At 35.8% G+C, this 13,840-nt stretch overlaps 1 protein-coding gene across 33 annotated transcripts in view; it reads right to left on the bottom strand.

Moving 5' to 3' along the window:
- NRCAM (neuronal cell adhesion molecule) overlaps window positions 1-13,840 on the bottom strand; it is a 71,437-nt gene that overhangs the window by 13,468 nt on the left and 44,129 nt on the right. For 22 of the 33 annotated variants that reach the window (XM_074165586.1, XM_074165582.1, XM_074165602.1 and 19 more), the window contains one exon: window positions 326-457. In XM_074165586.1, coding sequence (XP_074021687.1) covers window positions 326-457 — 132 coding nt within the window. Of the gene's footprint in view, window positions 1-325; window positions 458-4,711; window positions 4,874-5,948; window positions 6,075-13,840 lie in introns of all 33 variants that reach the window. The other 11 variants (XM_074165482.1, XM_074165474.1, XM_074165466.1 and 8 more) reach the window with 3 other exon arrangements.

Raw genomic sequence — 13,840 nt, forward strand, 5'->3', positions numbered from 1 at the left:
CTCATTTTAGTGGGTTAAAGCCATCTGGATTACACTTCAGAAAGTGGGGGGAGGAGGACCAAGTATCTCAATCAAAGCTCCAACCTTTCTGGAGAGGTAATGTACTAATACGACCCTCCAAGAATGAAGGAGATACTTTTCTTATGCTTGAATGGATTGAGTTTTTCTAGGCAGATTGCTCCTGCCTACCAAATGATAAGACCGATTTACCATATACATAATGTAAATTTAAATCAGCAGCAAATATAAATTTTCCAGCAAACCTGTGATCTGTCTTAATCGATTACCAGTAGATGATTTTTACTCTCGTTGTTGTACATCATACCTGGATATTTTCCACCCTTATTCCTCCTTATGAAGCAAACAATCAGTAAAATCAAGATCAGAAGAGCAACAGCACACATAAGACCAATGAACCATCCTTGAGTAGCGATGTCTACCTGCCGACTTGCCATTGCTAGAGAATAAAAGAAGAAAAATAAGATGTTTTGCTGCATTTAAATGCTATGCTAATTCAAATAATTAATAGCCTGTATACACTGTTCATTAATTAAGGAACAACATTCACTGTGAAAATTAGTATTGAAAAAACAGTAATACTGTGTTTTGGGAATATTTTGATTATTTAAAATGTTTCCAAGTACATGTGCATAGAACTTACTTTTGAGTATATAAGAATTCTTGCAACATTTAAGGTTAGCAACTACTTTGCAAAACCTGTGCACAGTCTACATTGCTTTCCACAAACCTCAAAACTATTCTCAACCATTTTACATTAATTAAACTACTGAAATGAAATTGCAAATTATAATTCACACAAACATGTCGACTGCATTCTCAAAATGAATAAAAAGGCAATACTCTTTAGCTAATGCACTCCCATTATTCTGAAATGGGAAAACAGATGGGCTATTCAAGACCCTAACGTTCAATTTCAACTAAAAATCAACAACGAAGCATCCTTTAAAGCCTTATTAAGCATCATGTTTTCTTCCTCTCCTCAAATCCATACCTCATCCTACAGTTTATTATGATTGCCATGATTTAGCATTAGTGAGGACTTAACACAATGCAATTGGGAAGCCTTTCCTTGGCACTATTTCTCTCCAAATGCTGACTCTCGCTGTAAGACATAAATGATAAACAAACTACACAGGAAACGCTACAGTCCCTAATACGGACAGGAATTATCTGTGCAGTCAGGGGGCTGGATCCCTCCTGCTGGTCTCCAACACAGTGGGAGGATTTTCCTGGTGAAGTTTATTTTCTACTCCCCTGTTTGGAAATATACTACAGGCAACCAGCCTTAGGATTTGCTGCTGGGAGAAAGTTAGAAGGGTGAGAGAAGTCAGGGATGCACGCTACAGACAGAAGAAGAGATGAAGTGGAAAAGCTGGACATCCATCTAAACCTATCGTGTTCATTCTTCACTTTCTCCTCCAGCCCCAAAACCAAAGAGTTTGAAACTCTTCATAGAGTTGCCCAACAGACCACTCTCTATTTGGGAAATAGAGACAAAGATCATCCTCCCACATGAACAAGGAATGCAAAACACTTCCTACGTGTAACTCACATGGCATTTTGGTTCAGCATTTGTTGTTCTTTTCTGGCTTTATGAGATAAGGTATTGGATTATTCACAGCCAGTAAATTATTTTAGTAAGGATCAATAGTACTTCAGATCTCAGCTTAGTAGATACTTCACACTAGGACCAGATTACACTTGAGACCTTCAGTCAGTCTCTTTGGATGCTGTGAATACCTCAGCTCTCGTGGCACAACATGCTTCGCCCAGGGAAGGTCTGGAGACTTACTTCCACTGAAGCGGAGGACACAATGCATTTATAGCTTTACACACAGAAATATGAATGTCCCAGAGCCCCATAAAGACTTCCAACCCTCTTTAGAGAGCATATGTCTATACAGGAAGGCTCATAAAAGCACATGAGAAACAACCCGTTTTCAATGGAGCATTGACTTTTCCAGCCATGATTCCAGGTGATACAGCATAAACTCTTCCCTTTACAAAACATGCTGGGTGACAACCATCCTGTGCTGGTGCTGTCCCCTGAACAGTACCTGCATCTTGCTGGGCAAGAGACTATTGCTAGCTGTCGAGGGACTGCACTGGGCTGGTAAGCACACTAACAATAAAATGTAACAATACAGTTATAGGCCAGAATTCAAGCCCATATCTCAATGTTATTTATCAGTTAAGACAAAGGCTGAGACAGCTTGGAAGCATCAGCTCTCAATGGTCAAAAGCACCTCTGATTTCTGGAGACAGTATCTACCCTCCATTTCACAGGGAAGACCAATGTGTATTGCACTTTACAATTACTAGGCTAAAATTAACTCTTTATTTTGATGCCTGGTTTTGGTCTTACTGGGCAAAGTTATGACTTGATCTTTATTTAAGTAGATTAATCAATGAACATCCCTCGTTATTGTGTAGTTCCGATTAGGAAACTTCTTAGCTACTGTTTAAGATTATGCTTTCTGATATTTTAGAAACTGTTTCTCATATGCACACCAATTTAAAATTCTTTTGCATAAAAATGTCTATACATTATAGATATACATAACATATATATTTATACTTTATATACCATATATAAATATAAATATATATGTGGCACTCAACACAAAATCACAAAGGTAATCTTCATCTGAATTATAAATCAAATTAAAAGAAATTTTTGTTTCCACATTACAGTTACAATTGAGTTTTGCAAATACGCATTTATAATAAGGCATTAAAGGTTGTATAATACACACTGTGATAAAATGCAAAAGCACACTTAACATTCAAATGTAGTAAAAAATAGCATCAAGCAAAACAACTCATGCATAAAAATATGCAAGATAGATGGGAGAGAGTAAAGATGAAAACGTACTTATGCAGCTTCCTGTATTTGTTAACTTATTGCATATAAGGAAAGGAAAGGGTTTCTAGATCTCAGTGCAACTTTAAAAATGGCACAACATTTCCTGCTTACGCTAAGCAAATTATCTGCCTCAGGCAGAAAGATATTTACTCTTGGTGAACTGCTAATGCAGGAGTGAATGCAATACACTGTACTGGGATGCTCAAAAAGATAAACCAGCACACTATGAAGATGCTCTACAGGAATGCTCATCAAAGAAAAAAATGTGGCAAAGGCCTCATATATGAAATATTCTACTTTCATTCCTAATTAAGGACATGTTCCATATTCCAATATTTTCCTCTTTGTCCACTTCATTTTTTGCAGCCTTTAAAAGCTTTGATCTAGGCTGAAGACGGTGTGACATATTTTTCTGTATGAAATATACTATGTTTACAATTTAATGCTGGACACTGAACGTTTCCATGATCGAGAGGCAGAAAAGACTGTATTTAAATTCCGTTCTTCCTCAACTGCTCAAGGACATGAGCCAAGGTGACTGAGTATCTACAGGATTCCTTATCTACTGGTTCAGTATTTTTTGTGCAGAAAGATGCTTTTGGGAAGGTTTCCACTCAGGTTGTTTTGAACTATACTGTAGTCTTGATCCTTGCTTTACTGCTGCTTTAGGCTTTGGATGTATATTTGCATAAAACTTCACGTATCTGCTTTTATACTACTAGATGTCTCTGGCATATATAACCTCTGTGTTTAGCCTCTGCATATTTGCTTGGCACTGTTATTCAGCACCATGTTTTCAAAGCTTTCCTGCAACACGATAAACTGTGAACAGAAATGGAACAAAACAAAACAAAAAATTATGATTTTAGAAAGTACTCGCTTTCAAACTGGCATGTTCATTATTTACTTTGTTGTCTGATGATGACTACGTATTTTTTAAGCATATTTTCATATTTACACTACTTTCTTAAATCATAACATTCTGGAGTTGGTGAGGCTACTGCTAAATAATTATGCACCGATCAAAATGCTTGGAATGAGCAAAAGTGGCTAGCAAATACACACAAGTAATAACAGCTGACCAAGAACATGCTGTGATGGCAACGACATATTCAGCATAACATCAAAGCTTCCAATAAAACCCTTTCTCTAAGTTAAATGAACAAGCATTACTGATTTGCTTATGAAGAAATATGACTGAAATATGTACATAAGGAACTTAAACAGCCTTTCTGATTCACAGCATATAGTTGTGACATCAAGATCTATGTAAAACAGGTATATGACAGGAGAAGAAACATTTAAAAGTAGGAATCTCTTAACACTGGTATAAACAGATCACATAAGACATCAAATTGAATCTGCACTTCTGATTATGGAAAAAATTTTAGCTCAGATTCTTTGTATTAAAACTGATCATATGCAGATCATTACATTTAAAAATGTATACTTGGCTCTATTAAAGCACACGCTATTTGAATATAGCCATCTAATGACATTAATTGTAAATAAATGAAAGTGGTCATCTTCAGCGTACAGCAAACAGATGGAGTGTGAACAGTGAGTATCCTGCCCCTAATATAAACAACAGACAAGTAGAGTGAAGTGAAGGGATGAAAACATTCATAGTCTACGTAATACATGTGCTGGCATTATTTAGGAGTTTATAAAATAATTCAACATTGCTCTAAAAAAAAAAAAAAAAAAAGAACATGCAAAGATGCTGGCTACAACATCTCTTAGCTAGAAGCAGTTCAGCAGCATTTCAGCACTTGGTCTACCACAACTCTGACTAGGACACAGAATTGTTATGGTGTGCCTCACCTGGACCTGTCTCAAACACATCCTCTGAACTCCTAACACCAGGACCCTGAGACAGGCCCTCAGCACCAACCCGGACTTTATATGCTGTTCCTGGTGTTAAACCCTTTAACACAAAGAAGCTTCGAGAACCATTTACAATCTCTTTTTTCCAATCTTCTTTGCCTACAAAAATTTTAGGAAAACAACATATTGCAATTTTAATTTTCTCTGTATTACTGAAAGTTTCTAGACAGAATACTATCAACAGTTACTTGACTAAGCTATGGATTGGCTGATAAAAATAACTATGCTCTCAAAAAAATAATAAAATCACATAAAATTATGACTTCAAATAATATATTGCATGCAATATATTGAAGACATTGTACATGAATTATGAAAGTATTTTAAACATTTGTTCCATTGTACTAGAGAAATACTATTTTCATTTATTTTTAAAAGGTTTATTACTTATAATTATAAAATACATGTTAAGATTTTAATAATTTACTTTTCTACAGTTTCAGTCAATATTTACTTTAGTCAAGAAGTTCTGCTTTGAAATCTGAACCAATCATATTTCCTGATCATTCTCTTATATCTAATAGAGTCTCAGCTGCTTATTTGACCAATATTTAGAAAAATGCATTTATATTGCAATTTTCAGATGGGTCATCTTTAGTCCTAACTTTAGAAGGATAGAGTATTTGAAAAGAAGTATCTTGGTTTTGTTATCTGTGTTTTAATTATTACTGGTATTATCAAAAATTAAAACCTGTTTTTATGCCAATTAAAGTACTTAAGTTGGTTGACACCTTATTTTAAGGTTTAATTTGACAAAGAATATCATTTTGATTGTCTCACTTATTTAATCCTTTTTTTTTTCCTGAATTGGTCGAAATTTAGGAAAATTGTTATATACTATTTTAATGCAAGTGATCATATTTTTACACACATAATCACTGCATGATAAACAACTTCATGCAAACCACAATTTTAGAAGTTCAGGTTCAGAAGAATTCATAAAATAATACAAAGGAACAAAGGCTGATATTTTATCTAAGCATCAAATATCTGCTACACACTGGTGTTCATTAAAATGAAAATATTTGATCTTCCCGATCAAAGTAAAGAATAATTCTTCTAGACATTTAAGAGCTATCATTAACACTAGGGCAATTTAAGACCACATTTACTATAAAAATCTTTGAAAATACATCTAAACACTTTAGCAAAATTTAATGAAATGACTTCTTACTGCCTGCTACACCATATTCAACATAAAAGTTCACATGATCTGGTCCCTCATACTCCCAACTGATATTGGCATAGGTCTCTGCAGCTGCTGTTGTAACATTTCTGATCCTTGGATAAAGTGGTTGCACTGAATACACAATAGAAAAACAAAGCAGAATATGAAATTGTGACTTCATACATTAAAAAAATATTTTAAGAAGTTACTATGTTAATTTAGACCATATACAGGGAAAGTATAGTGCATTTGTCATTATTTCCATTACTGGAAATTAGTGACTAAAGTAGCATATTTGGTAATTGAATCCTAGGCAGTTACTACACTATGAAACTATAAAGTAAAATCTAGGTACACTACTGAGCACGCCCTGTCTCACAAAACCTGCCAAATACTTAAAAATACCTAATTGCCAAAATTCTGGAAAACATTCTTTCTATTCATCTAGAATTAAAATGCAGACAGCTGGAAAGTGAGAACATTGTCAGGGTAATGGCAAAATGGTAGGAAAGAACGGAGTTATGAAGGTGGTACACTACACACCTCCCTTTACGCCATGTGTCACTGCAAATGCCTCAACTGCAAGCCCTAATAGGATTTTGTCTCTATTTCATTGATAATGATAAAAAAGGAAGACAATACCCTTATAGAATGTTGGACGGACAATGTGCATGACTGGGGAGGTTGCAAAAAGGGTTTCTGAATATCCTTCACCATCAGAGATAGTAGGAAAGAAAAAATAAAGAGTAAAACCACTTTGCATCAAAAAATAACATTTAAATAATACAGTAAAACCTTACCTGCTAAATGACTAACACATGCACACTCTAAGTTCATGCAGGGTTCAATTAGTTTTACTCGTTAAAATAAGAAACAGCTAAGTGATACACATGTATTTGAAAACAAACGGAAGTATGTGTGTACTGACACCTTTACTTTCACAGAACATTTCTGAAATCAGCTTCATTAATGTTATGAATTCACAGCATCTTCAGACACTGGAACGTAAGACATCAGATATTGGAAAGCCAATATCAAAATGCTCTGGTGTGAAGGACACAAATCACCGGGATGCAAGAAGCTGTTCATTTTATTGTACTGTGTCTTACTGTTGACATTCTCCTTAGACAACAGGACTTTTCACAGATATGCCTAATGCCCACACCTATGAAAAAAAGTACTTCTCTCTTCAGCATCCCATACTTAGCCACTTCTTTACTCATACCTTAATTCTTTGTTCTCCAATTATACTTGTTATAAATGGACACATAATTCAGCATGTTTGTTTGCCTAGTACTAATGAAAAATAGATTTTAATAGTTTGAATAGTGCAGACAAAGTGGATGCTCCTCAAAGGCATGAGATTAGTTTTTAAAATGAAAATGCCTCACTCGGTTTGCCACTGACTTTTTGTATCCTGCTAAAAATATCTTCTTTTTTAGAAACAACATCAAAAGTACTTCCCAAAGCACCATGAAACACCAGAGGTAAAAACCTAGTCTCAGTAAAGACAAATGGCAGGATTCCAATGGCTTCACCTACACCAAAAAATAAAATGGGCGCTTAAATGCACTTAAATTATTTTCTCCTCAAAACAGCATGGCTTTCTCCATATGGCTGACTGGAAGTAGTTCCAAATTAGATTCAAAGAGAAAATGGCTTACTTTGGCAGAGTAAAATAAAATCTGTATATGAGCCCCTAGCACAGACGAAATGAGTACCATATCTAGAAAACTACCTTCCTGAGTCTTTTTAAAAAATACCTAAATTATGCATATTCCATTAATTCTCCTGAAAATGTGTTCTCATGATCACAAATTTTCACAATATCAGACTTTTTATCCCCACAGTTGCATCAAATTTCTCTTAACTCTATCCCAGTAGTACTCATTCAACTCTTTAATCTGTTAAACTAATTACTCCCACATTTGATGTCTTTGTAGGTAAGTTATGCTTATATATTTTATACGATTTCTTTCACCAACCAAAACCAATAAGGAACATATTTAAATAATAAAGAATCTATTTATTTCTTGGCTAAAACTACCTTAACAAAATCAAATAGGTTTTAAAAAAAGCCATCTAGGTTAATAAGCCTACAACAAAACCCCTAAGAAATACCAGAGCTGGAGTTGTCTATGGGAAATCTAGCATGTAACCATATACAGTACGGTAATGCAAGGGGATTAGATTCTGCTTCTCTGTGTCACTTGAAGGTAGCAAGAGGAAAGAATAGCAGGCTCTAAATTTAGAGATTGCAGACAGGATATATAAACTTCCTTCTTCATTTGCACACAGGAACAGGTGTCTGTTACAATCAGCATCTAAGCATTTGTTCTGTGCCAAGAAAACAACTGGTTTGTATTCTAAATACGACTCTGTTTTGCTTCATTAAATCATATTTTCTCCAACCTGTATTTTCCTGGATTTTGCACTTCCACAGAAGATGTCTAATTCACAGCACAACTGTATGACTGATATTTGTCATCAATGTTAAAGACAGAAGAAACTCTTACAAAGAGATGCCACAGAATTACACCTAACTTCTCCATCCTCATGCCCGAGCACTTAGGGATGAAGGACAACGTCTCATCTTGTGTGAGACTCCAGATGACAGACAGCTTCTGTACCATTAAGCAAATTTGATAATTACCTTCCCTGTAAAATGTCCATCTTATCTTATGTTTTGCGTTTTTTTTTCCGCCTCCAATTTCCCGTTTCTGCTCTGACTAAGAGCTGCCTGCTAGATTAAAGACCTGGTATCTGGTAAATGTCTTTTTGTTCCTATGATTGTATATAACTATTACGTTAGCTCTGAAAATTACCCTCTTAGTTTCTAAATCCTCCTAAGTGACCTATTTATGCTTACATTTATCAGATGTACTCTTATCTGATTCTTACCAATAGCTGTTTGTATAGATTTATCCATGTGTAGTATTTGGTCAGAGGTAAGTTCTGGTTTTTTCCTATTGAATACAGCGCACCAAGAAATTTGTTCAGTAGCACACTTATTTTTTCAAAATCATTATTTTTGTAACTCTTCCTCTCTTTCACTACTGCTTGATCTAATTTTCCAGAAGGCCTGGAAAATTTTACTTAGGTCTGTTAAATGTGCCATATTTGCAACATGAATATACACATAAGAAGAAAAAAGATGGCTGATGGATCCCAAGGTGATGAAAGCCTAGAGTCGAAGTAGTTACATTCAAAGCTTGTCTCCAATCTACCCAGACTCTTGTCTTCTCAATCAGCACACCTCTAATTATAATTAACCTCTTAGTTCTTCAATATGTTTCCCAGCACTGTTCACAAATGCAAAACTTGTAATTGTCAGAATTGTCAGTTGGCAGAAACTCTCAGCGTGTGCAAGCGCCAGTTGGTAAAAAGTGGGGGGGCAGAAAGCTTTGTCTCGGGGAGCGGAGCTTTTGCAGTAGCGGAGCACGGTGCTCTCTTGATCTGTAACCATGCATGATGCTGTGCAGCAGCGTTGACAAAAGCGCGGCTCTAAAACTGATGGGGATGGCTTGTTAATAAGTTACAGTTTTTATACAGACCGAGTCTTATTCAGCTACCTCCAGTAAATTAAGCCCTTTTAACCACGCTACGATACAATGCAAAATTTAGCTGGCAGCTCTGAGTATGGTTCCGTTCCTGTAGTGAGATATGGCATACAAGCATTTGCCAAATGCTGAGAAAGAGGCCTAGGCTAAAAGTAAAATTTTCCTTTCTTTTCAAATTAATTCCTGTGCTTTTTAAGTGGAGTTTTTTGTAGAGTTGCATTTAATCTTCCAGCCTTTCAGGAGCACAGTTCCTCCAAATAACACAGTTACACTTGGGCTGCAGATTCAAAAGAATTTAATAAGACGCGACATGAGAAATGAATGGATTTTAAAAACAGAATAGGTACTCTTTCTCAAGATTTGCTTCAGTAAAACAATAAATGAAATAATCCTCAAAGTGACTAAACTTTTGGAATTTTCATGGGATTCATGTGATCTCCAGGAAAAAAGAGCAGGTAAGTGACAAGCACACAATTGAAGATTGGCGTCAAACGGAAAAAAGCCCACAGAGCAATATATCACAGAAATTTAGTTAAAATGCATATATAAAGAGAAAAATAATTTCAAAGGAAAAAAGCCCACACCCCCACACAGGAAAAGATGAAGGAAAAAGGTGATAGAATCTGCCAGAACCTGTAAGACACAGAGAAGGGTTTGCCTTTATTTGCTTTTTAATCTACAACTTGTACAGTATGAAATTCAAGCCTTGATGTAACAGTAAGAGTGAATTCCATTTCTGGCAGGGAAGGATTGGCATTAGTCACTTCTAAGATTATTTAGGCCACTGCAAGAGCATTCCTGTAGTGCAAGAAATGCAGAAGACAAAGAAGAAATGCAAGAAATCATTTCACTGATAAGCACTTAGCATGGCATGGATTTTGTGTGACGTCTACAAAGCGAAAGGTATTTGCAGAAATTTTTGCATTGCAATAATCATAATTTTCTCTAGTCTAGCATGCAAAGCATCATCATTGTTCCCAGTGCACTTAAAAGAGGAAAAAACAGTGGTTCTGCGTAGCAGGCTGTACTGAAGAAATCACATAATTATATCATGGAGAAGTCCACAGGGAGAAAGAAGCTGAAGAAGCAGTACAAAAATACTACAATCAACTTGAAAAGAAAAAGCAGCTTGAACTTGTTAGCAAAAATATGGAGATATTTTGTGAAATGATTCAAAGAGGGAGGGAAAACAGATGGTGGGCAGGGAAAATGATTTAAAGAACAGCATTTTGTAAGGAACAAAGCAAATTGAGATGATCCTATTTTCTATGAAGAGATCAGAGATACAAACTCATCTGAGAATGATTTCTAGCCTGCAGTGAAGAGCTACATACTGGAGATTTAGTCAGAAAAAAAGAATAGTTTCAAACCCAGAGGCCAGACTACTTGTTTTTCTCCCTTGCAACAAAAGTATTTCTGTCAGTAATACTTGAAATGTGAAGTTCACATGAAGAAGCAGGCAGACTGAGTACTGCACTGACAAGAAGCGTCAGAATCAATTAAAGGTAACTGTGATGTCACAACCTTATTTTAATTGCAGTTCAGGACTGCCAGTTACCAGTGTCCGCGTGCAAGCAGACTACAAGACATTGCTTTCAAATAAAAATGTTGACTAAATCAAAAAGAAACTGAAAAGTGGAACAAGGCGGCTTGTGAAATGTAGAGACTGACACATCATGCCATGACTCCCTACACTTCAGCTTATAACAAACACAATAACAAGACTCTGTGACGATTTAATTTAATGAGCAACTTTCATCTCTACCACTGGTCAAATTTGTATTCTCTACCTTCCTCTATAGTCCAAGTATTTAAAACTTCTAATGAATGGAAAAGGGTAGGAAAGACTTGACTCCAACGATTGTCTGAGTCACTTTCCAGCTGCTACTATAATTATTTTATATGTAATCATGTTCTTATTCCCCAATTTTTCTTACAGCTGTTACCTCATGCCTTTGGTTAGATATCAATACATACTGCTTATCTAATACTGGGTATGCTACGTTATGTTTTACACATGCAGTTTTCAGACACATTTAGAATACAGGTTGCTAAGAAGAAAAACAATTATGTTTTCTTTGTAGTGCCACAATTTGATGAAATTTAAGTCATTTATAACATCACAGTATTAGAAAGGAAAAGAGACAGTGCAAGTCAAATAGGAGTATCAACTCCAACACGACAGTTTGCCCATGTAGTAAAATAACATGCCTCATGATTTACTCATGTGGGCTTGTGAGAGAATGACATAGATCTCCTCTGTTAAGGTTTACTTAGAGAAGGAAAAAAAACCTCTGTTCTTGTAAAGTGCCAAGATCCACTGCTTTTCTGCTATTTGTCCAAAGAACTTTTTTACTAGGATGGTGCCCATATTACAGAGAGACAATAATTTACTCCTTCTATTAGTCTCCAGCCCCATTTGAATAGAGATTCTAAGTTTTATTCAAGCTACAGAAAAAATGATTCCTTTATCTAAATCCCTTAGACTTGACCTCTATTTCATGTTTTCATCTAAAATTGTTATTTTACCTTATGGGAAAAATGCATATAACATGCTTCTCTACTTATTGGTCTAGAATATACCAGGCATCTTTACTTAGCACCAGGACAGCCATTATAATCAGACAAACTCAGTTGGGACAAGTATTAAAAGTGTCAAGTGTAGCAGTAAGCAGACTGGTTACTGTCATTGTTTTTAAAGTAATAAAAGACAATGCAGGGCCCACACCTGTCTAAAAAGACAGCAAAAGACACATGGTGTCAAGAGACAGGAAATGTATTACGGAACTACAATAAAAATCTTGAGACACTCTAAGATCCTTAGATTTACCGTAGCAATATTTCCCTTTCACTGTAATATATAGTTGTAGTCTGAGAAGAGAAATATGTCCCAAGTTGCACAACTTGCCCAGGTTTAGATAATTTGAATTCCTCCAGGACCTTGTGTCTGATGTTTCTGACTGGCCAAGCTGCAGGTCTTCATGGGCAGCCAGCCAGCAGAAAACACCAAGTACAGAAATTTCAGTGCAATTTTGGCTGACTGAATCTGGGACCTATTGTCTTAAATTCCGAGATAAATGTGCTCAAATTGAAAGAGAAAGCATAATTATATTTTTCTGGTAAGTTCTGCCCTTCAAAATGAAAAATGGAGACATTTTTGATAGATTACAAAAAAGTTGAGATTAAATTTCAACTTCTCCTTGGTTTGGCTTTGGGTCCACATTAATAAGAACTCTATATACGTATAGGCCCTCTGGCACTTAACGGAGTAAAAATTCACTGCTGAGTACAGGTTCTCCTTGAGTGGGCTGGGTATTTCTGCCTTCCAAATCCACCCACTCATGAGACCAAATAATTTGGCACTCGATCTTGATAATACGATCCTCCTTTTCCTTCCTCATCAGTAGCAAAACAGTTAATCATGTTAATGTAAGTAACCACTGAGAACATTCATCTCAGACCTGCAGCAACTCGGATGTCCTAACAGATGTCATGGCTTTAGTTCCATCCTGTTTGCAGTTCCAAAGTTTCCTTTGCAATTTTAAGAGCTAGATGCTAAAGGAATATGGGAAAACTTTGAAACCATAAAAGGCATGGAACCAACGAAGACATCTGCTTAGTTCTCAGAGAATCTGGGATGACAGCTCTGAAACGTGAGCTGCTCCAGCTGATCTTACAAATAAGATGCTTTCTGCTGGCCACAGACTGTGATACAGATATAATTAGATCTCAGTTTCACACAGAGAATCCATTTTTCCTTGCATGAGTTTTATAGTTGGCTACAAAATAATGAGAACTTGATTTACATTTCTGCTGTTAATGTCCAGGACTACAAACCAGTTTGATTGTTCCAATCTGTGCTGACTTCTCAGCTAGAACTACTCTAACAAACAGTAAGAAAGACTTGTCATTAAAATAAATCTACAGCTGTACACACTTACCAGAAATGTAACTGATGTTAGAATATACTTATATATAAATATATGCAATATATGCACAAATGCATCTCTATATACATATATATAGTCTGATTTACACCAGACTGACTGAATAAAGTTCTTTTTTTTGGCTGTTGTCATTCAAAACACCTGATCATCAAATGGAAAGAAGTATATGTAAAACAATTTATGCTTCTTGTAAAAAATGTTGGGCATTTCACGTACAGAGTTTGATTTGGGACATTTATGGTCCGGGAATCTGAAGCATAGATGTTCATTAGTGGTAATGACACCTCTGTGATAAAATGACACATACATATAGAGTCACCTTTCTGACTTACAGCTACCTAACAGTCCTCAGGACAATCTTTGCTTCTGACAGAAAAGGTATCAAAATCTG

The sequence above is a fragment of the Numenius arquata genome, chromosome 2 (assembly GCF_964106895.1).
Source record: "Numenius arquata chromosome 2, bNumArq3.hap1.1, whole genome shotgun sequence".
In the NCBI taxonomy this organism is placed as follows: domain Eukaryota; kingdom Metazoa; phylum Chordata; class Aves; order Charadriiformes; family Scolopacidae; genus Numenius; species Numenius arquata.